The sequence below is a fragment of the Zalophus californianus genome, chromosome 1 (genome assembly GCF_009762305.2).
Source record: "Zalophus californianus isolate mZalCal1 chromosome 1, mZalCal1.pri.v2, whole genome shotgun sequence".
NCBI lineage: Eukaryota > Metazoa > Chordata > Mammalia > Carnivora > Otariidae > Zalophus > Zalophus californianus.
In genome coordinates, this window is record NC_045595.1 from 167,850,928 (window position 1) to 167,873,879 (window position 22,952).

The 22,952-nt window shown below is 36.8% G+C and overlaps 1 protein-coding gene and 1 non-coding gene across 8 annotated transcripts in view; both read left to right on the plus strand.

The window, feature by feature from the left end:
* Nucleotides 1–1,112: 1,112 nt before the first annotated feature.
* The window catches only part of SENP7 (SUMO specific peptidase 7), a 133,885-nt gene continuing 112,045 nt past the window's right edge, over nt 1,113–22,952 (plus strand). For 5 of the 7 annotated variants that reach the window (XM_027587121.2, XM_027587124.2, XM_027587125.2 and 2 more), the window contains exons 1-3: nt 1,113–1,297; nt 11,213–11,265; nt 18,118–18,216. In XM_027587121.2, coding sequence (XP_027442922.1) covers nt 1,258–1,297; nt 11,213–11,265; nt 18,118–18,216 — 192 coding nt within the window. In that variant the 5' untranslated portion in view covers nt 1,113–1,257. Of the gene's footprint in view, nt 1,298–11,212; nt 11,266–16,439; nt 16,550–18,117; nt 18,217–22,952 lie in introns of all 7 variants that reach the window. The other 2 variants (XM_027587122.2, XM_027587123.2) reach the window with 2 other exon arrangements.
* Nucleotides 12,256–12,329, plus strand: LOC113919084. Its single transcript, XR_003518817.1, has one exon. It is a non-coding gene; the product is annotated as a small nucleolar RNA SNORD26 (small nucleolar RNA).

Sequence of the window (22,952 nt, forward strand, 5' to 3'; positions counted from 1 at the left end):
TTTGATTTGTTAAACAGAAATAAATAAAGTAGGGTCTCCAAATGAAACCGTTGTAGTGAATGTCAATCTCATCAAGCCCTGAAATATTCCTGCTTTTCAACCATTCCTTCCCTGTAAAACACTTCTCTGAGCCCAAATAGGCTTTTGCACCTGGAGGCTTACCTATACCTCAGCACAGACCACACAGTAATTAAGAGGCCAAATTTGACTCAAGAAGCACGAGACTGGGCTCTAGTGGTGAGTTGGGCAAGTCCCTTTTTTGGCCTTGGTAAAACGGGGGGAGGGGATCGGATGTTAACCTCCAGGATCCCTTAAACCGCTCTGCTGCATTTTTTTTAACTTATTGTGATTACAGCTTACACATTTAAAAAATTACTCAAATATGTACATCATGGCTGACAAATAGGACAATTTTCTAAACTGATGGGCCCTTTGAAAGACCTAAAAAAAAAAATCAGCCTAAAAATACTAGACTGCGGTCATTGAGGACTGGTCTAGCTTCTGAAGTACTGTAATAAATGTTAATTGAACGAATTTCAATTTACATCCATCTACTTTCTATCACCTCAGCATTTTGTTTTAAAAAATTGAGGTCGTTTTTCTTTTTTTCTTGGCCTTTAAAAATGACGAATTTGAATTTTAAAGAGATCCTCTGTTACTATGATATCTTTTCCTCAGCTGACCAAATATATTTACACTCCAAATGCTAAACCAATAGCGAGGTTAACAGGTGACTTTACTGAGTTTGGGGACGCTCCTTGAGGACAATTATATGAGAGATCATGAGTAAAGTAATACTGAAGAAAGGGTAACATTTTAATTTAACTTAATTTTAGAAGTAACGTTTTATTCTCATTTTTCTGGGTCACCTCGCGAGAGCCACTAAACTACAGGAATTCCTAGTTTCCTCTCTTTCAATTTTCGGTCTACCCAGTCTTCGAAGTAAACAAAGCCTCTGACGATCTCGGGCTAAAACCATACATGCAACCTCACTTTCCCATAGGTGCACAGATGATAAGAATGGCTCCACTAAACAAGCACTCAGCAGAGAAAACAAGTCCCAGGAAGTGATTTCCGGGTGAGGTGGGAGGGGCGGCTGATTTCCGGTCTGAGGGCGGGCGACGGCTCTTGCGCAAGCGCAATTCGCACTTTCCTGGCTTTTTTTTTTTTCCCTTTCCCCTCCCCCTCCCTCCCCCAGCCTGAGGGGTCTTGAGGTGACAGCGACTGCAACTGCGACTCCAGCAGGAGGAGGAGAAGATGGACAAGGGGAAGGCCGGGCGACGTCGATCTTCATCCGGTGAGAAAGGGTCAGAGGAGGGCTGAGCCTATTCTCTTCTACCTTGGGCAAATGGGAGGCACAGGCGGCGACCGGTGCTGCGGCCCAGAGCTGTGAGGGCTCGGGCTCCCGCCCCGGCTCGGGCTCCCGCCCGGGCTCGCACTCCAACTCCGGCTCGTGCAGGGAGGGGAGGGGAAGGCAGGAGCGGAGGGGCGCGCACAATGGAAGACTCCCGGGTCGCCCCCACCCCTGCGAGTCGTAGACCAAGTCCAAGCTGTCATCGAAGCCTTGGCCGCTCTCCACCCCAGCACCCCTTCCAGTTTTCCCCTCTTCCCGCAAACACCCTGCTTGAGTCTCATCGGCCCAGGGATCTTCCCGGTTGGCTTGCCGGTGTCCTGCCACGCCTTCCTTTAATTCCACCAATGTACCAGTTTCACTTCCAGCGCCTGACCCCACTTTTTCTCTTTTCCTTTGATTCTCCACTTAGCCTCTTTCTCACCCCCTTATTTCGGGGCAGGGAGAAGCGGCTGCAAAGAGGGAAAGGCGGGGCTTGCTAATTGATACTTCATCCCTCTGATAATTGCTGTAACTGGGTTTCGTTCTTCTGAACAGACCCTCTTAATAACCTTTTTCTTTTCCAGCCTCTTGCTGCTTCTTCCAGAAGTGATTAAAAAGTCGAACAAAGGATTTGAAGCCGGGCTTCCATTGTGTTTTCATTCTCAGCATATTTTTATTTTTGAAATTGCTCTTTACGGTTTAAATGACTATCTTCAGTTTGGGGTACTACATCTTGGAAACACGAAAGGGGAGTTATGAGACATGAGGTAGAGCTCCTCCCAGTAACAAGTTTTTGTCAAAGATCTCATCCACTAAGAGTACCTCAATTCCTCGTGTTAGGTCCTGTGGACGAACCAGAGGAGGAGAGGGGGAGGACTCTATCTTTAATAAGCTTACGGTCTACTACACAAACTAACACCCAATGAATCAATTATTTCGTTTCATTTTCTCCTTTCTTACCGTATCATTTGCAGAGACAGTCTTAACAATTCCAAATTTATTAGGAGTCCCTTGTGGCAGTGCATCTCAAGCATTTTTCTGCCTTATTTGCAAAGGAGAAGTGGACAGGATTTATGGGACATTGCTTGAAGCAGTTAAAAACCTGAATCCCTTTTCATAAGCAACTATTATCATTGTGTGTATGTGTATACTAGGGATACTCTTTACCTTTGAAAGTACATGTGTTACATATATAAATATAGGTCTCCAATAGATCAGTATTTTTTTTAAGATTTTATTTATTTGAGAGAGAGAGGGGGAGAGAGAGAGCACAAGCACGGGGAGAGGCAGACGGAGAGGGAGAAGCAGGCTCCCCACTGAGCAGGGAGCCTGACATGGGGCTCGATCCCAGAATGCTGGGATCGTTACCCCGGCCAAAGGCAGATGCCCAACCGACTGAGCCACCCAGGCGCCCGGTCAGTGTTTGTTTTAACATACTTTTTTTTCTCCTCTAAGACCTTAATGTAAAATTTACATATTAAGAAAATGCACATTGTTTATCTGGTGTCTTTTCTGTGCTCTCTAATAGAACTTTAGGGGTTATTATTCTTCAGTTTAAGATGCACAGCCTTTTTTCAATAAATGCATTTCATCTTGGCTTAATACATTTTTTGGGGGGCAGCAAGATATTAACACCATCCTTCAGCAAATCACCTCTCCTTTCCCTTGTTACACTTAGAGTTATTTATTACATTTAATTTGATGCAAGTGGTTGTGGGAAGTAAAATTTGACAATGAAGCTGTTATTTCTTAAAAGACATTAATATTTATATTAGCTATCCCTCTGGGGAAGATTTTTTTTTTTTACCCCAGAAGACCTTCCTTTTGGAGCTGTCCTTTCTCAAAAGTAATTGTTATTGTATAAAACCCATTCTCAAATCTAATATTACCTAGCTGTTCTCCTGTATTCATCTGGTTTTAAGAGATGAATATTAGGGCACCTGGGTGGCTCAGTCAGTTGGGTGTCTGCCTTTGACTCAGGTCATGATCCCAGGATCCTGGGATTGAGTCCCACATCGGGCTACCTGCTCTGTGGGGAGTCTGCTTCTCCCTCTGCCTCTGCCCTCCCTCCTGTTCATGCTCCCTCACTCAAATAAATAAAAAAGAGATGAATATTAGTTTTTAAGAATGATTCTAAATAGAGTATATTTAATTTTCACATAAATTATCAAATAAAACTAATCAGTTGGTTTGAAGGGATTCTGGGTTCTGTGTGACATTTATGTGCATATATTTGCCATTTCATTAGGAGTGGTTGCTAACTTGAACTCATGACTGGAAGTGACATTTATGGTCATCAGGATTTCATAATACCCCAAGAGGGGAATTTGATTAATAAAACAGGAAGACTTCTTTTTTTTTTTAAGATTTTATTTATTTATTTGACAGAGAGAGAGAGACAGCGAGAGCAGGAACACAAGCAAAGGGAGTGGGAGAGGGAGAAGCAGGCTTCTCGCGGAGCAGGGAGCCCAATGCGGGGCTCAATCCCAGGACGCTGAGATCATGACCTGAGCTGAAGGCAGATGCTTAACGACTGAGCCACCCAGGCGCCCCAAACAGGAAGACTTCTAAGTTAGAAGTAGAATGTGGATAGCAGTAGAAAGAAAAAACATGAAGTTTTGAAGTTTCCTCTGTGAGACTGCATTAGGTTTTCCTGAATGTTCTTCTTCTTCTTTTTTTTCTTATTTTTATTTTTTTAAAGATTTTATTTATTTATTCATGAGAGACAGAGAGAGAGAGAGAGGCAGAGGGAGAAGCAGGCTCCCAAGGGGCAGGGAGCCCGACGCGGGACTCGATCCCAGGACCCCGGGATCACGACCTGAGCCGAAGGCAGACGCTCAACCATCTGAGCCACCCAGGCGCTCCTCCTGAATGTTCTTCTAAATAAGGAAGAACTGGGAAGGGTTGTATAGTGTAATGCTCAGAACTCTTTTAGTTGTGAGTAGCAGAAACCCAGTTCCAACTGGTTTAAGCTACACACAAAACAAGAATTTATAGACTCATGTAACTGATAACTGTAAGAGTGGGATGTGGGGAGAGGCAGACGGAGCAAGGAGCCCAAGACCCTGGGATCATGACCTGAGCCGAAGGCGGTTGCTTAACCCACTGAGCCACCCAGGCATCCCAAAACAGTTGTCTTTTATTAAGCCAGACATTAAAGAGATTTGCAAATAGGTAAAATACTGCCATTCTTCTTATTTTTTAAAAAATAGTTATTTTTCATAAAGTACTTTAGCCATGTTAACATGCAGTGAGTTTATTGTTTTTAAATGAATTGGTAAATATTTTAAAATTAAAGGAAAAATTTCATAAGTAAAGCTTGTGTTCCCTCTCTCGCTGTGTCTCTTTCTGTCAAATAAGTAAATGAAATCTTAAAAAAAAATCATAAAAGCTCTGATTACCTTACTTTTCTGGAATGTGGCCATGAATCAGGAATTAAGCAAAAAATACCTCTGAGCAGTGAGAGGAGAAATTACAAAGTCTCTATGTTAAAGTTCACTCGTGAGAAGCTTCTCAGACTTTTCTTTGGAGTATATTGAATCTATATTTTAAAATTATTTGTAACCCCAATGAGCGTGAATTCCTTACTTCCAAGTTCACCCCATATCAAAAGCAGTAAATTAAATGGGACACAGATTAAAAAATATCTAGCACCAGAGACCGGCCCACTAACAGTTGAATGAAATAATAATTAAATGCGTGGGTCATTCAAGGGAGAATGACCATTAGAAATGTTTAAAAACAACAGAAGTATAACAGAGTCCTCGATAACAATTTTCAAATGAATCTTTGAATTAAACAGGATAGTTCAAGTGAATTTCAGGTTTTCAACTGATTGCTTCAGGCATCATCCTTGGAAATCTGTGTTCGCTCTCATTTAAGTTAAGGATACATGTTTTTTTGAGAACTTCAGTACTAAGCAGTGTACTAAAAATTTTATAAACTTTAATTCTTTCAAAAGCCCTATGAGGTAGTTATTATTTCTGATTTACAGATGAGGAAACTGGGATTTAGGGAGGGTAAGCAACTTTAGCAGTAGCAAGTAAGAAATAGCTAGGATTCAAAATCTGGTCTTTCTGATTACAAAATACATAATTTAAACTTCTTTTACTGTCACAGGACATTAGTGAGTCTTACTTGGAAAAAATAAGTTTCTATGGACAAATAAGTATGAGAACTGTAATTATAAGAAAATTTTATTTATTGCAGGAGTTTTAGAGCCTTTTGCTATTGTACATTGTGCCTCTTCAGGAGAGTAGCTGAGATGCAGTGTTATTCAGACTTGCTTGATTTTGAAACTCTTCCTTCCCCCTAGTTTTCATCTTGAGGATCTAGTGTCCCATGATGATTTATTTTTTCAGTAGGCTCAGGTGATATCTGCATATTTTGCATTGTAAGTGTAATGAACCATGATTGAAGTTCAAAATCAGAATCTCCAATTAATCATGATAAAACTACATTATTTGTGTAGACGTTAGCTGAAGCCATTGGAATGAATGGAATCACCCACAGAAGGTATAGAGTGAGAAAAGTCTTGAATCACATTTAATTTCAAAGTAGGAAGGAAGAAACATTGGTAGGCAGATAGGCAAATTAGGAAAGAGAGGTTTGGGAAGCAAGGGAGGAGAGTGATAAGCAATGTAGATTAGAGTTAAAATAGTATGAGGGTGCTGAATTTGGCAATTAGGAGGTCACTTTTACCACTGGTTTTAGTAGGGACAAAAGCCAGATTTCTTTCTTTCCTTTTTTTTTTTTTTTTTTTAAAGATTTTATTTATTTATTTGCCGGAGAGAGCAAGAACAAGCATGGGGGAGAGGCAGGCAGAAGGAGAAGCAGACTCCCTGCTGAGCAGGAAGCCTGATGTTGGACTTGATCCCAGGACCCTGGGATCATGACCTGAGCCGAAGGTGGACGCTTAACCAACTGAGCCACCCAGGTGTCCCAAAAGCCAGATTTCAAGAGGCTGAATGAAACAAGGAAAATGAGATGTAAAAAAAGATTTCTGAAACAAGTTGGAGAAGTAAATAAGGTAGAAAGGAATTTTTTTTTCATTAGACTTTAAGAGACATAAATCAGGTGTGGGTAGGGAGTGGCAAAGGGGTGAGTGGAGAGAAATATACTAAGTAGGAGACAATTGATGGGGTGAGGCTTCAGAAGAAACGGGGGAGATTGGAATCAAAAGATAGTTTCTTGAGATGTGCAGAAAGGGGGGAAGATGGATAAAGATACAGATAAATTTTGAGAAGGTAAGGATATTGCAGTCATAGTTTCTACACGAAGTAAGGAAAGATCATCTTTGGTAAAAGGACTTTCAAGTGGTATTGGTAGCTCACAATGGACTAGGTGGTCAATTATGCATGAATAAAAGAATTGTTAAGAAATTTTGAAAGTCGTTAAAACAAGTGCGAGTTTTGTAGTAGTAGTAGTAGTAGTAGTAGTAGTAGTTATTGTTGCAGTTACTATTATGTGACTTTGTTCAGCAGTGCTAAGCAGTCTAGCAGCAAGAATTTGGAAAAAAATGAATTTAGTTTTACTTAAGGTTAAAGGGTAGGACAAGATATGGAGGCAAAAAATGGGTTCAGTGTGAGTGAAGAAATGAAAGGGTCAAAGAACTGGGTTGTAGAATGAAAAGTTCACTTTTGAGAACTTGAGAAGTGCAACAGTATTCCTTAAATCTGTTGACAAATGTATGTTGCTGAAATGGGGATGTGTAGAAGTGTGTTGGAGTGAGTCTGTTGTTTTGAGTGAGTTGACTTATGGAAGTTTTAGAGCTTCACAATGATGGTAAATTTTAGAGATAGAGAAGAAAACTATGAATCAAGTATCAGAGAATTCTAGGAATGTTGGAGAGGGTATTGGGTCAGTGCATGGTAATCACAAATATGGTGAAGTAATAGAGCCAATTTATGGGAATTTTAAAGAAGGGATTATGCAATAAAGATAAAATATTAATTGAAAGTGGTAGTGGGAGGAGGAGATTGTTAATCCCTACTCCTGATTTTATAATTGAGAGAAGAATCTTGGGAGAACCTTAAAAAAAATAGTGTAGTCAATAAAAAGCTAGGATTCAGTTAAACTAAGGTGGAGGAAATGTTCCAGGAAAAGATTCAGAATTTAAGAACATGGTACTGATTCTGGAAAGGAATTTAGTGGGCTAGGGAAGAGTTGGAGAAGAATGTGGATGAAGGGGTAGAGTCGAATTACATAAAACATGAGTGACTAGCAAGATAATAGGCTGTGGGGATTGGCATCTAGGGTGATGAATGTGATTCCCAGGTCTGATGATGGAAGACAGAGAATTGGAAAGTAGATTAGAGAGAATGGTAAAACAGAGAATGGGTTATGAATAGCATTGAGTAGCTTTAAAGATCCAGATTGGAAGTTTGTTATTAGGGTGCTGTCTCAAAACTGCTTTCTAGGTGGATAAACTCTTAATAGGCGTCTTTAATAATTTAGAAGGCTGGCAAATATGGGCTGCTTTATCCTACTTTGTATACACTTATAATGATAACTCACCTCTTGAGTGCACCTGGCACTGAACTGTCCTTTCATCCATTTCTGCCTATCTAAAATTTGCTCATTATCTAAAACTTCAAAGCTCAGTTCAGTTGTGCCTTTCCAAGAACTATCTCCTCATTAACTCAAACTTAAAACAGATCATATCTATTTCTGAACTTCCATGGGTCTTAGCACTTCTTACATGATATTTATATCAGATTCCATCATATATTCTAGCTTCCTAAATTGTTTAACCTCTTCTGTTGTACTATTGACTCTGACACAGGGACTATCTTATATCCCATAACATGCCTGGAGTGTACTGGTTAAGAAAGCTACCTCTGATATTAGACCAGTGATGAATCAACATGGTGACTTTGGGAAAGTTATTTGGATTCCTCAAATCTAAATTCTTAATCTGTAAAATGGTGATAATACCGTTACTGATCTCATAAGGCTTTTGTAAAGACTAAATAAAAATAATTTGTGTGTACTTAGCCTAGTGGCTGGCAATGGTAATCATCATCTTAAATAAATGTTTATGGAGTAAATAAGTGAGTGAGTGATTCCACAAGCTACTTGGGAAAAAGTCATGTCTTTTCAATTGTTTGACTCATGTATTTAGAATGAGAATAATTAGATTTTCCTGTGTGCTAGTACTAATATACTGAGGTCTCTTGAAGAGTAATATTTCAATATAAACTGTTAAAATAATAGTTACCATTTATTTTGTACTAACTATATGCCAGACATAATGCTAAATAATATAGGCTATCTCATTTTAATCTTAATTGAAAAGCTGGATATTCTCTCTTGTCTTAGAGTCTCAGAAGTCACAAGTAAGCCAGGATAGAAATTTAGGTTGTCGAGCTTTAAAATGGTTAATTATTGAGCACCACAATATACCACATAATCACAAGAAGAGGCACATTATATGTTTATTTAAATGATCCAAAGCCAATGTAGTATAAAATGGAATAGCGCAATTATAAAAACCCCTAAAATTTTGGGAAGTCACAAGAATATTAATTTTAAAGGAAATAGGGAAACATGCTGTAAAACAGGATAGATGCATTTTTAACTCATGAGTCAGTTTGGGAATATTAATCTATAAATTACAATTTGGGCAACTGATACTTTTTAAAACATACATATTTTATTAAATTTAAAGTACACAAGAAAGTGAATATAAAGGTAAGGGCTTTCTTACCATTTATTTAAAAATTTTTATTTTTGGTAGTCTAAGGAATGCTACTTTTTGAAAATTGTTTAAATTTATCAAAAGCTTAAGTATAGAGGTTAAATAATTTTTATATCTGTGTTTGCTTCAGGAGATGCATATACAGGCATGTCTTGTTTTATTGTGCTTTGCAGATAATGTGTTTTTTACAAATTGAAACTTCGTGGCACAATTTTTCCAATAGCATTTGCTTGCTTCATGTCTCTGTGTCACATTTTGGAAATTCTTGCAATATTTCAAACTTTCATTATTATATTTGTTATAGTGATTGGTGATCAGTGATCTTTGATGTTACTTTTGTAAATTGTTTTGGGTGCCACAAACCACACCCATATAAGACACCAAACTTAATAAATTTGTGTGTTCTGATTGCTCTACTGACTGGCTGTTCCCTGTGTCTCTTTTCTCCTTGGGCCTCCGTATTCTCTGAGACATGCTGAAAGGTCAGATGATGGTTAGCATTTTTTGCAATTAGATATTTTTAATTAAGGTATGTATGTGGTTATTTTAGACATAGTGCTGTTGCACACTTAATAGACTTCAGTGGAGTGTAAACATAACTTTTATATGGACTAGGAAACTACTCACTTTATTGTGATACTTACTTTATTATGGTATCTCCAATGTATACCTGTAGTGAAATTACTGCTATGTATTATGAACTTAGAGAAATTATTTCAGCTATATAGATTTTTGAATAAGGTATAGTCCGTTTGTTATAATTGTTGTTTTTAAAGCTTTTTTTGTTTTGTTTTTAAGTTGAAGTATTACAGCATGGTATGCATATCTTTAGTATAGTTTGATGACTTTTTGTACTTGTATAAAAATACACTTGTGTAACAATCACCTAAATCAAGATATAAAACATTTCCAGCATCTCAGAAGGCTTACTTGTATCCTGTTCTAGTCAGTATTCCTTCTCTCCTCAGGTACTCCTAATTCAAGGCTTTTGCCCATTTGAAGATTGGGTTGTCTTGCTTTGTAGGAGTTCTTTATATATTCTGGTCTGAGTCCTTTGACAGATGTATGTATTATACAGTATTATTAACTGTCACCATACTGGACATAGATAAATGTATTATAAATAGTAAATATAAATAATAATCTTCCAGTCTGTGGCTTGCCTTCTTACTCTCTTAATGATGAAGTTTGATGAATTTTAATGAAGTTGAGTTTATTAATCTTTTCCTTTATGGTTAGTACTAATTGTGTCTTGGTTGAGAAATTTTTGCCTACCCTGAGGTCATGAAGTTATTCCCCTCCTTTTTATTCTAGAAGCTTTTTTGTTTTAGCTTTGACATTTAAATCTATGATCCAATTAACTTAATGTTTATAGCGTGAGGTAAGGTTTACTTATTTTCCCTTTTGGTTATCAGATTGCTTTAGCATTACTGTAAAGATCATTTCTTTCTTACCTAATTGTAGTGATATTTTTTTATAAATAAGTGATCACATATGTGTGGATTTCTACTATTACTTTTTATTATGAAATCTTTGATATATTCCAGTAAATTTTAAGTTCCTGAAAAGCTTAGACTGTGTTTAATTTGCTTACTACACTATCCCCACTGCCTAACATGCCAGGCACATGATAGACACTCAGTAAATATTTGCTGATTGAATGAAAGAATCATAAAGGAAAAATCCACAGGAAGTCTCAAAAATGTTGGTGAGGAGACAGTTAAACTGTTCCTAGTTGCAGAGATGCTTAAACATATAGTAGAACTGGAAGTGTTTTTGTATATTCCAAACATACCTCTCACCTTTTGCTTCACTCCCCCTCCCTCCAGCTTCCCCTATTATCAACATTTATCTGGTCATATGGTTCAACCAGCATTTATTGAATACCTTTTGGACTTTTGCCAGGGAATATCTTATTTAGTTCTTAGAGCCAAGTTTTCTTCTTTTTTCTGTTGTCATCATACATGTTATTTAATGAAGGCATTTTGTGAGAATTTGCTATTCTTCTGATTATTTTTTGACCTTTATGTTTAGTCTGTTAGGTTTTGTACAATATATCAGTATAAATTCTGACCCTAGCAAGTTAATTTAAAACAAAGGATGGCTGTGAAAGGATTTGTTTTATCACATTGTTTAGTTCATTTAGATGTTAAATGATAATTTTTACCATGTCTTTGTAGAAATTATCACAGAAGGAAAGAGGAAAAAGTCTTCATCTTCTGAGTTACATAAGGTATGCGTTAGTTTTGCTTTTAATCTATTCATTATCTTTAGAGTTACCAATATTGAAAGTATTTTGCTATTTTTCTTTTTAATAAAAATTAAAAAAAAATATTATAAAACCATAACTAATTACTGTTTTGCAGGGAATGGTATATCCTAATTAATTCAAAGGTTAACCAAGAAAGAAACACTTTCTGGGATCTGCCTTGTTTAAATCATTGTAAGATGTATCAGTATACTTTCTAGGCCTTATTTTAGATTTTATATGAAACATAACCCAGCATTTCTTTGATAACTGAATATATTATCATACCTCACATTCATTCATTGTAATACTGTAGATACAGAAAGGTTGTGCTCAAGTCATGTGCTGAAAATTACTATTTGAAATATTTCCTATTAAAATTTATTTATTTTACTTTATTTTATTTTATTTCTTCTGTGTAAGCCAAGAGTAGCAAAAGAAGCAAAATGAAGTTTCTACCTATGTAGGCAGTGTTTCAAAAATTTAATTTCTTTTTAGAAAGATAATCTTTTTTTCCTCTAGAATTTTGTGACTTAAACACAGTAGTACCCTCATATTCATTATACATATAATTTATTAGACACTTTTTTCTGAAGCATTCCAAATTATGCACAGGGGACTTTTAATTTGGCACAGAGAACTTTAATTTGGTACATTTCATGGAACAAAGCTGGAGAAGAAATCATAACGAGGGCTGTGAGAGGGAATCAAGAGTACACAGACAAGACCAAACAGAGCATGGCTTTAGATACTCTTCCACCTTGGCTTACTTTACACTTGTGGGTATGATTTCTTTTAAAATTCTGGATTTGGCTTACTTGGCATAAATGAGGGGGTTAAAAATAAATTCTTACATTGCTGCCATACCGAGCTTTAAATACCTCTGTATTGACTACTATTTCTTTTGTGTTTAGTACCTCCAGTGAAGTGAAATGCTCTGTTTTCGGTTGCTGCTTCATGCAGTTGAAAGTCCACCATTAGCTGGTATTTCAATTGAACTCTCTCTTTCTGATGTATCAGTGGAGAAATTCCTAATATCGAGTAAATGCATTTCTCTTTCTTATTTTTGGATGTACGGCCGTATTTAACTTTTTATTTTCAAGTAACTTTAGATTTACAGAAAATTTACAGAAATACTACAGAGTTCTCATCTACCCTTCATTCAGCTTCCCCTAGTGTTAATATCTTATACAACCACAGTACAATGACCAAAATTTAAAAATTAACTTTGGTACAATATTTTAAGCTACAGACATTACTTGGATTTCTTCAGCTTTTTAAAAAAATAATGTCATTTTTCCATTCCAGGATCCCACATTGCATTTAGGTTATGTCTCCTTGATTTCCTTGATTCTGTGACAGTTCTTTAGTCTTTGTTCTTTCATGATCATGACATTTTTAGAGTACTATGATTTTGTCAGTATTTTGTTGAATATTCCTCAGTTTCAGTTTGTCTCAGGTTTCTCTTCTTTTTTAAAAGATTTTATTTTTAAGTAATCTCTACACCCAACGTGGGGCTTGAACTCACAACCGTGAGATCAGGAGTTGCATGCTCTTCTGACTGAGCCAGCCAGGTGCCCCTGTCTCAGGTTTCTTATGATTAGATTAAAGTTATGGCTTTTTGGGAAGAATGTCACATGATATGCCCTTCTTGGTGTATCCTTTCAGGAGTACACAATACACCATAAGGATATGTCTTATTACTGGTGATGTCAGTCTTGACTACCTGCTTAAGATGGCTTCTACCTGGTTATTCCATTGTAAAGTTACTCCTTCACTTTGTAGTAAGTAGATATCCTGGGAGAGATACTTTGAATCTATGCAAATATACTGTTTCTTAACTTTCACCCACTGTTTTACCATCTAGCAGTGGATCTGGTCTGCAACATTTGTTTATGTGATATTCTATTGGTGATTTTCTATTTCCCTCATTCCCTCTACATTTATTAATTGAAGTTCTTCTGTAAGGGAGAGCTACCCCTCTTTTCTCCTTATTTATTTATTCAATTACTTATTTTTATTAATATGGACTTGAGTATTCTATGGGTTATAATTTATTACAGCATTATTGGCTTTTTTGATTGAAACGAAATGTTTAGCTTAGGTATTAGAAGATCTTTCAGTTTGGATCCTATGCCCTTTTAACATGCTCCTTTTTTTAAGCACTTATTTCTGGTACTCCAAGATACTTTTTAAGGAGCCCTGGTTTTTTTATTGAAGAACAGTATTTAGAAATCTAGGTCTGGGTGCTAGGTGTGCTCATTGCTCTTGGGGTGTCATTGTTTCTAGGTTTTCACTAGAGAAGACTAGAAAACTTTTTCTTTTTTTTTTTTAAAGATTTCATTTATTTGATACAGAGAGAGCGACAGCGAGAGAGGGAACACAAGCAGGGGGAGTGGGAGAGGGAGAAGCAGACTTCCCGCCGAGCAGGGAGCCCGATGTGGGGCTCCATCCCAGACCCTGGGATCAAGACCTGAGCTGAAGGCAGATGCTTAACGACTGAGCCACCCAGGCGCCCCAAGAAAAATTTTTCTATACTAACCCATACACATACACACATCTCTATATTTCTCTAACTGTACATCTATGAAAAACCATGAGTTTAGTACTGATACTTCTTTTTTTTTTAAAGATTTTATTTATTTGACGGAGAGAGAGCACAAGTAGGCAGAGCAGCAGGCAGAGGGAGAGGAAGAAGCAGACTCTGGGCTGAGCAGGGAGCCTGATGCAGGGCTCAATCCCAGGACACTGGGATCATAACCTCAGCTGAAGGCAGATGCTTAACCAATTGAGCCACCCAGGTGCCCCAATACTGATACTTCTGATTCCAGTCCAACACCACAGAGCTTGTTCCAGCCTTTTCCCTTTTATTTTTAACTTTTTTTCTATCATTATCTATCATATATTTACTTATTTGTTCAACCATAATATGCACATGAAGTTAGTATAGAAAAATTGACAGAGTAGTTGTACCTGAAATCTGCTTGTCCTATACTTATATACAATATTAGAGTGAGAGATTTAAATCTATAAGTTATTAATCAGGAAGCTACAGGAGAGGTTTTTCTGGAGCTTTAAATGTTAATATTTTTTTCCCTTGCCTTTTATAATTGCACAGTATTCCTATTAAAAAAAAAATAAAACAGGGGCGCCTGGGTGGCTCAGTCGTTAAGTGTCTGCCTTTGGCTCAGGTCATGATCCCAGGGTCCTGGGATCGAGCCCCGCATCGGGCTCCCTGATCTGCGGGGAGCCTGCTTCTCCCTCTCCCACTCCCCCTGCTTGTGTTCCCTCTCTTGCTGTGTCTCTCTCTTTCAAATAAATAAATAAAATCTTTAAAAAAAAAGATCATTATGTATTTTTTCTTTTATACTTATATTCAAAATAATTTCTTTTTTTAAATTTAAGTTTATTCATATTTTTTAGTAATTTCTACACCCAGTGTGGGGCTCAGGATCATGACCCTGAGATCAAGAGTTGCATGCTCTTCTGACTGAGCCAACCGGATGCCCCCAAAATAATTTCTTAATATCATTAATCTTCTGGAACATGTTATTTAATAACAACTGAATAGTATCTCATTTGGTTTAATTTTGCCATAATTCTGTTTAATTATTCTTTTATTATTGTTTCTAGTTTTTCTATATTAAAAGTAATATGGAGTCTATATCCCTGTTCATAAATATTTATATATACTTCGATTTTTAAAGCTTTTGTTGCTAGTGGATAGAGTTTTAATAAACATCCAGATTTCATGTGTCTATACTTTGGAGGAATGGAGAACTGCCCTTTTTGAAAATAGGATAGATTACGATTTGTGTCCATCCTAATGGAAGTATGCATGAATATTTATTAGTGTAAATAATTCATTGATACTGAGTCTAAACCATTCATAGGTAAAGTGATTGAAAACTAATTACTGTGAAAAAGGAATGCAAAATCTTCCATGGAAGACATCAGCAGTATTTTAGAAGAAACTAATTTTACAATATACTCAACATGCATAACCACCTCTTACTTTTTCCACATCTTAGTTGCTGTCCTTCAAGTTTTTTTTTTTTAGATTTGTTTTTTAAAGATTTTATTTATTTTTTTTTGAGAGAGAGGGAGAGAGAGCGTGTGAATGCGCATGAGTGGGAAGAGGGGCAGAGCCAGCGGGAGAGGAAGAAGCAGATTTCCCGCAGAGTGGGGAGTCCCACATGGTTCTCCATCCGAGGACCCTGAGATCATGACCTGAGTTGAAGTCAGACGGTTAACTGACTGAGTCTCCCAGGCGCCCCTGTCCTTCAAGTTTGAACTGAGTAACTTTTTAGGTTATTATTAGGGCCATGTAACAAATTACCCCCAAATTTAGTGGCTTGAACTTACTTTGCTCAGGAATCTGCAGTCTGGGCAGGGTTCAATTGAAGATAACTTTTCTTTGTTTTACGTGGGAGTTAGCTACATTGGCTTGGAGGCTAGGGCCTGTAAAGGTTGCTCACTCACTTATCTTGATACCTGTGCTGAGAAGAGTCAGTATCTTCCAGTAGAATGGCTTAATGGTGTCCAAGATTTTTTACTTAGTGGTTCAGGTCTCCTGAGGAATGTATACTGAGAGAAAGAGAAGGGAAAAAAAAAAAAAAGGAAGGGAGGACACACAAGCATGTGAGAGGCAGGCTGAAGCAATATAAATATTGCCTTTAATGATTTAGCCTTGGAAGTCACAGTCCTGCCCAGATTCAAGTGGAAGGAATGTAGAGTGCACCTGGTGTTGGAGGACGGTCAGTGTCACATCGTAAGAAGAGCATGTGGGAAGTGGAATATTGTGGCCGTTTTTGGAAAATATAGTATGCTGCAAAATTCAATGGAGGCTAAATAACCTGCTCTTACCTTTACCCTTTGAGGAAGCAATTGTTCCTTAATTAAGAATATAAAGGAAATGATTTATTTTATTATTATTTTTAAAGATTTTATTTCTTTATTTGACAGAGAGAGCACAAGCAAGGGGAGCGACAGGCAGAGGGAGAGGGAGAAGCAGGCTCCCTGCTGAGCAGGGAGCCCGATGCAGGGCTCATTCCCAGGACCCTGGGATCATGACCTGAGCTGAAGGCAGACGCTTAACCGACTGAGCCACCCCGGCGCCCCCAAAGGAAATGATTTAGAGATAAAATTGTCTTTTGCAGATGAAGAATTATGAAGAGATACCTTTTAATACAGATTAGATATAAATAATTAAGAAGTTATTAGTACCTAAGAGGATCAACTCAGAGGTGCTAGTGATAGAAGAGTTGAGGTATCCTTTCTTCAAATTTATTCTATCCTCCTGACTTATGCTCTACTCTCACTGAAATCATTTTATGGGCTGTTGCTAGTTGTAGTTGATATAGTACTTATTGTATGTTATATTTTATAGGCAGAATTTGATGCTTAACTATTGTTTATAACTTTCTCTTAATGTGAAATTTAAGGTATTTAAGTTCTAAACAAATGATTTCAAAATTGTGGTTACAATCCATACATTCGTTTATTCAGCACATCATGAGCCATATACTTTGGATATATAAAGGCGACTAAGTCAGGGTACTCTCTTTATTTTATTTTTTAATTTTTAAAAAAATTTTATTTATTTAAGAGTGGGAGAGAGAGAGCACGAGCAGTGGGGTGGGGGGGCGGACAGAGGCAGAGGGAGAAGCAGACTCCCCACTTGAGCAAGGAGCCAGATGCCAGACTTGATTCCAGGACTGTGGGATCACAACCCGAGCTGAAGGCAGACACTTAACTGACTGAGCCACCCAGGCACACAGGGCACTCTCTTTAAAGACCTCCATAGCCTGGAGAAGACAGACATGTAGACAAATATTTATAATATAGTTGATACATGTAATATACATAACATAATAAAAGTGTACCAAGTACTAATACCTAGAGAAAGGAGTGCCTTGGTGTGGGAGTGACAGTTGTATGGATAGGAGAATAATTTTGAGCAGAATCTGAAGTATTTCACGAGGGAAAAGTAGAGGGAAGGGCACTCATACATACATACAAAGGGAACAGTACATACAAAGGTCTAGAGATATAAAATAATAATACATGTTTGAAGGAAGTTGAGTAAATGGTGCGATTGGGGTGTAGAGTCAGTGATGTGTGGCTGATGTTAAGGAACCCAGATTGTTAAGAGTTTTATCTGTTAGTAGTGGGTGCCGTTGTATGTTAAATGTTGTAGCTATCATTAGGTTTCAAACACTATCATAGGGATAGTGTTTGAAAGATTAGAAGAGGTAGAGACTGTGGGTAAGAGAATAGTTAGGAGGCTATTGTGACACTTAATTTATCTACCTTAATACTGAATGAGAGGTTTTTTAAATAAATTATATTTAACTGCCTGTAAATTAAGCACTGAATTTATTTATTTTTTTAAAGATTTTATTTATTTGGCAGAGAGAGAGAGAGAGAGCGCACAAGCAGGCAGAGCAGCAGGGAGGGGGAGAAGCAGGCTCCCCGCTGAGTGGGGAACCCCATGCGGGGCTCCATCCCAGGACCCTGGGATCATGACCTGAGCCTAAGGCAGATGCTAAACCGACCAAGCCACCCAGGGGCCCCTAAGCACTGAATTTAAAACTCTAAAACTAATTGCAAAATGGGGTGCATGGTTGGCTCAGTCATTAGAGCATGCGACTCTTGATCTGGGGGTCATGAGTTCAAGCCTCATGTTAGGTATAAAGCTTATTTTAAAAAATCAAAACCCAAAAAACTAATAGCAAAGTATTAAGGCAGGTTAATATAATGGTTCTGTTAGTTTGGTTAATATTCAGTTCTTATTTATATTTCAGTTAAACTGATTATTTTCTCATCTGATTTCAGATAACAAAAATGTTAAATGCAAAACCGGAAGACGTTCGTATTCAGTCCCCACTGTCCAAACTCAGAAGCTCAGAACACTGGGATCTCCCTTTGCAGGGGGTAAATAAAAACTAATTTCTTTTAAGTTCATAGTGTTGTTTGGTATGTTTAAAATATTTTAATAAAACTGAATTTTCATTTTCTTATATATCCTTGCTTGGGTTTTTTTGTGTTATTTGCAGGGTTTTAATTAGTTTATTTCTGGTATTTGTTGAAGTGATGCTTTGAGGTTAGGGTCTCCTTTAGTTTAAGTATACCTTATCTTGTATGATTGTTTTCTTGAAATTTAAATCTCGTTATTGTAAAAGATATTTTAAATTTATGAGCATATTAAGCTTACTAGAATCACTTGCTCTTTTGCTCTTGTTTTGTAAATTTTAGAGGGTATATCTTAAAATGTGACACAACTATACTTTAAAAGGTATATGGTATATTATGGAGCTTTCATGAATAAGGCTTGAGATGGCACTTTTTTTTTTTAAAGATTTTATTTATTTATTAGAGAGAGAGAGGGAGAGAGAGCACAGGCAGGGGGAGCAGGAGAGAGAGGAGCAGGCTTCCCGCTGAGTCGGGAACCCAACATGGGCCTTGATCCCAGGACCCTGGGATCATGACCTAAGTCAAAGGCAGACACTTAACTGACTGAGCCACCCAGGCACCCCAAGATGACACATTTTAAGTATTATTTTTTTCCTCATGCCTGGTACAACTCACAGTCAATTTTTAAAAATAGAATTTTTCTCAGATTTTCCAGTTTATCCATTTGAACCTGTCTTAGTCTGCTAGGCTAACATAACAAAATATCACAGATTGGGTGGCTTAAACAACAGAAATTTCTTTTCTAACAGTTCTGGAGGCTGAAGTCCAAGATCAAGGTGCATGTAGGATTGGTTTCTCTAAGGCCTTTCTCCTTGGCTTATAGATGGCCATCTTCTTGCTGTTTCTTCTTATGACCTTTTTTTATGTGTACCCACATCCCTGGTGCTTCTCTTATAAGGATGCTAGCCCTGTTGGATTAGGTCCCTACCCTTATGACCTCATTTAAACTTAATTATCTTCGTAAAGGCCCCATCTCCCCATATGGTCATATTGATGGTGAGGACTTTAACATTTGAAATTGGTAGGGGGAAGCATAATTCAGTTCAAAGCATTAGCATTTTAGGATAACAAATTTTAAGTAATGTTGAATGTTTTTATGTTACAGAAAAGAAAAATTAACCATTTATTATAACTTGTTCTCAGAGGAAAGATTTGTCATTAATATTAGTTGCTTTAACATTATTTAAAAATTTAACTATCAAATAATACATTTGTTTGTTTTATATACAAGGTACAAAAAAGGGAAATAATAAATGAGACAAGATGACTTCTGCTGACATAAAAATTTGCATAAGGTTAGAAAATTTGGGATGTAAAGAAAGGTACAGGTGAAATAAATAATCTTTCTCTGTTCCTTTTTCCTAAAGGCAACCACCATTAATAGTTTTTTTTCATTCCTTTCAAGAAAAAAAATACATATGCCTACATAAATAATTTATATTATTTTTTAATTGTTATAGAACAGAGATCATAAAATATATACTGTTCTGTGCTTTGTTTTCATTTAATAGATGCTAAAATTTTTTTTTCTATTTTAACACATTTTTTTATTTTTAAAGATTTATTTATTGGGTGCCTGAGTGGCTCAGTTGGTTAAGCATCTACCTTTGGCTCAGGTCATGATCCCAGGGTCCTGGGGGTCCTGAATCAGGCTCCTTGCTCAGCAGGGAGTCTGCTTCTCCCTTTCCCCTTTGTCCCTCCCCCCTACTTGTGTTCTCCCTCACTTTCTTGCCCTCTCTCTCAAATATATAAATAAAACATAAAATAAATAAAGATTTATTTATTTAAGTAATCTCTGCACTTAATGTGGGGCTTGAACTCACAGCCCTGAGATCAAAAATCACATGCTCTATTGATTGAGCCATCCAGGTTTCCCTATTTTAATACATTTAGATCTACTACTTTTATTTATTTTTGTTGGCTTTGTAGTACTGTAAAAATTTACAGCATACCATAATTAAAAAAAATTTTTTTTAGTAAAATTGACACATAATATTACATTAGTTTCAGGTATACAACATGGTGATTCAGCTTCTCTTTATGTTATGCTATGCTCACAAGTGTAGCTATCATCTGTCACCATATACATAATCCACTTAGTTAGTTCACTGGTATTAGTTGTTTCCAGAGTTTTGCGAATAGAAACAATGCTGCAGTGGACATTTTTTTCCTTTTTTTTAAACATCGTTTTGCATATGTAGAAAACCATTTTTGAGCAGAATTACTAGGTTGAAGGGAATTTATATATGAAATTTTAATGAACGTTACAAAATTGTCTCTCGGAAAATGTGCACAATTTGTATTGTTACCAATGAGAGCTCCCATTTTTCTAGAAACTTACTGGCACTGGATATTATCACACAGTAAAATTGTTGCCAATTTAATAGGAAGAAAAAAACATTATTTTAAGAAAATTTGATCTCTTTGCATTTATGTATTCTGTCTTAGGATATTGAATTTATTGTGGAATAAACATATGTACTATATATAATTTTATTTTATTTTTTTAAGATTTTATTTTTTATTTGAGAGAGAGAGAGAGAGAGAGCATGAGTCAGGGGAGGGGGAGAGGGAGAAGCAGACTTCCCAGCTGAGCAGGGAGCCTGATGCGGGGCTTGATCCCAGGACCCCGGGATCATGACCTGAGCCGAAGGCAGACGCTTAGCCAACTGAGCCACCCAGGCGTCCCTAAATAATTTTAAACACACACACACACACACACACACACACACACACACACACACACACACACACACACACACACACACAGTCTCTTGGAAGTAGACATAGGCTCAATTTTCTTAAGCAGTATCTCACTAAATGTTTTTTTTCCTTTACTCTTGGGTCGTACATATCTTCTTTTAGTTTTTGGCATTCAAGAGGCAGATGTAGATTACCTGAGAGCTCTTTAGGTATTAAGTCATTGTGTTATAATCTTCTGTCTTGTTTTTCCTTAACTCTATTTCAGCAGTCTCCTTTTCCTGAGAAGCTAACCATTTACTTTCTTCTTTAGTTCCCTCTAACCCACTGAATAAAACCAGGTCTCTTCAGAGACGTATTTTCTTTTCCCAGGCCTAGTTTTCCACCCAAGTTGGATGTCTTCCTGAAGATAGTGATACTTAAGGTTTTGGGAATCTGTATCCTGCTTGAGATTTAAAGTGGTACATGTGTCAGCATTGCTATGCTCTTTTGTTTCTTTAGACTTAACAGGTTTTGTTAAGTATGCTTCATAGTTTGTAGAGGTTGAGGCTGTACCAGTATCTTGCTTAGTTGTTTCTCTCACATACTTTTTTTTTTAAGATTATTTATTTTTTTAAAGTAATCTCTACACCCAATGTGGGACTTGAATTTACAACACTGAGATCAAGAGTCTCATGCCTTACTGACTGAGCGAGCCAGGCACTCCCCACACACCCTTTTTAAATTGTTTTTAATGGGTTTCTGTGAATGACAAAGAGATAACTTTGCATAGTCTTTAGCAGAATTTTAACTCATTTGTTTACTGGTTTTTATTGAGATATAATTTCATGAAATAGGTTCCACAGGCCTTAGGTATATAACTGGATGAGTATTGACTAATGTGACATATGTAACCAATCCCACTCAAAAATGGTTCCCTATAATATGAAAAGTGATGTTCACTGTCCCATTGTTTCCAAAGGAATAGAGCATTGTCATGAGCCTTGAAAGTTCCCTTGTCTCCCTTTCCTTTGTATCTTAGCTTTGCCCACTCTCTCAACCCCCACCCCACTACTGGCAACCACTTTTCTGATTTCTGTTTCTGTAGGGTAGTTTTGCCTGTTCATACACTACTCTTATATTTTGCTTCCTTTGCTCAGTAAAATGTTGAAATTCATCCCTGTTTTGCATCTATCAGTGGTTTGTTCCTTTTTATTGCTAAGTAATATTCCATTTTGTGGCTATAACACATTTTGTTTATTTAATTCTTCTGTTGATGGAGTTTTTGACTTGGTTTTAATTTTCATTTTTCTGATGACTAATGGTGTTAAGACATTTTCCTATGTTGATTGGCTATTGTATATCTTTTTTTGTGAAGTGTGTATTCAATTGTTTTGCCCTTTTAAAAATAAGTTTTATTGAGAATTAATTTATATACAATTAAATTAATCCATTTTAATTCTTCTCTGAACTTTGACAAATGTATATGCTTTTGCAACCACCACCATAATAAAGGTGTGTGTATGTGCGTGTGTGTATTTGTAGTTTTTTTTCTCAGTGTACAGTTCTGAGTTACAAGATCTGTATAGACTCATATAAGTATGACAGTGAAGATATTGTACTGTTCCCTGATTCCAAAAAATTCCCTGGTGCTGTCCCCTTTGTAATTATACTCTGTCCCTACTTTTAACCCCTGGTAACATTGTTTTCTGTCGCTATACCTCTACATTTTCCAGAATGTCACATAAATGGAATCATAGAGTGTGTAATGTTTTGAGAATGACTTTTTACTCAGCATAATGCCATTGAAATTCATTCATGTTTTTGTGTGTATCAGTAGTTTTTCTATTCTCCCCACTGAAGGACATATAGGTTGTTTCCTGGTATTGGCCATTAAGAATAAAGTTGCTATAAATATTTGCATACATGTTTTTTTGTGAGCATGAATTTTAATTTCTGTAGGGTAAATATTTAGGAGTGGGATTCCTGGGTCATATGATAAGTGTGTATTAACTGCC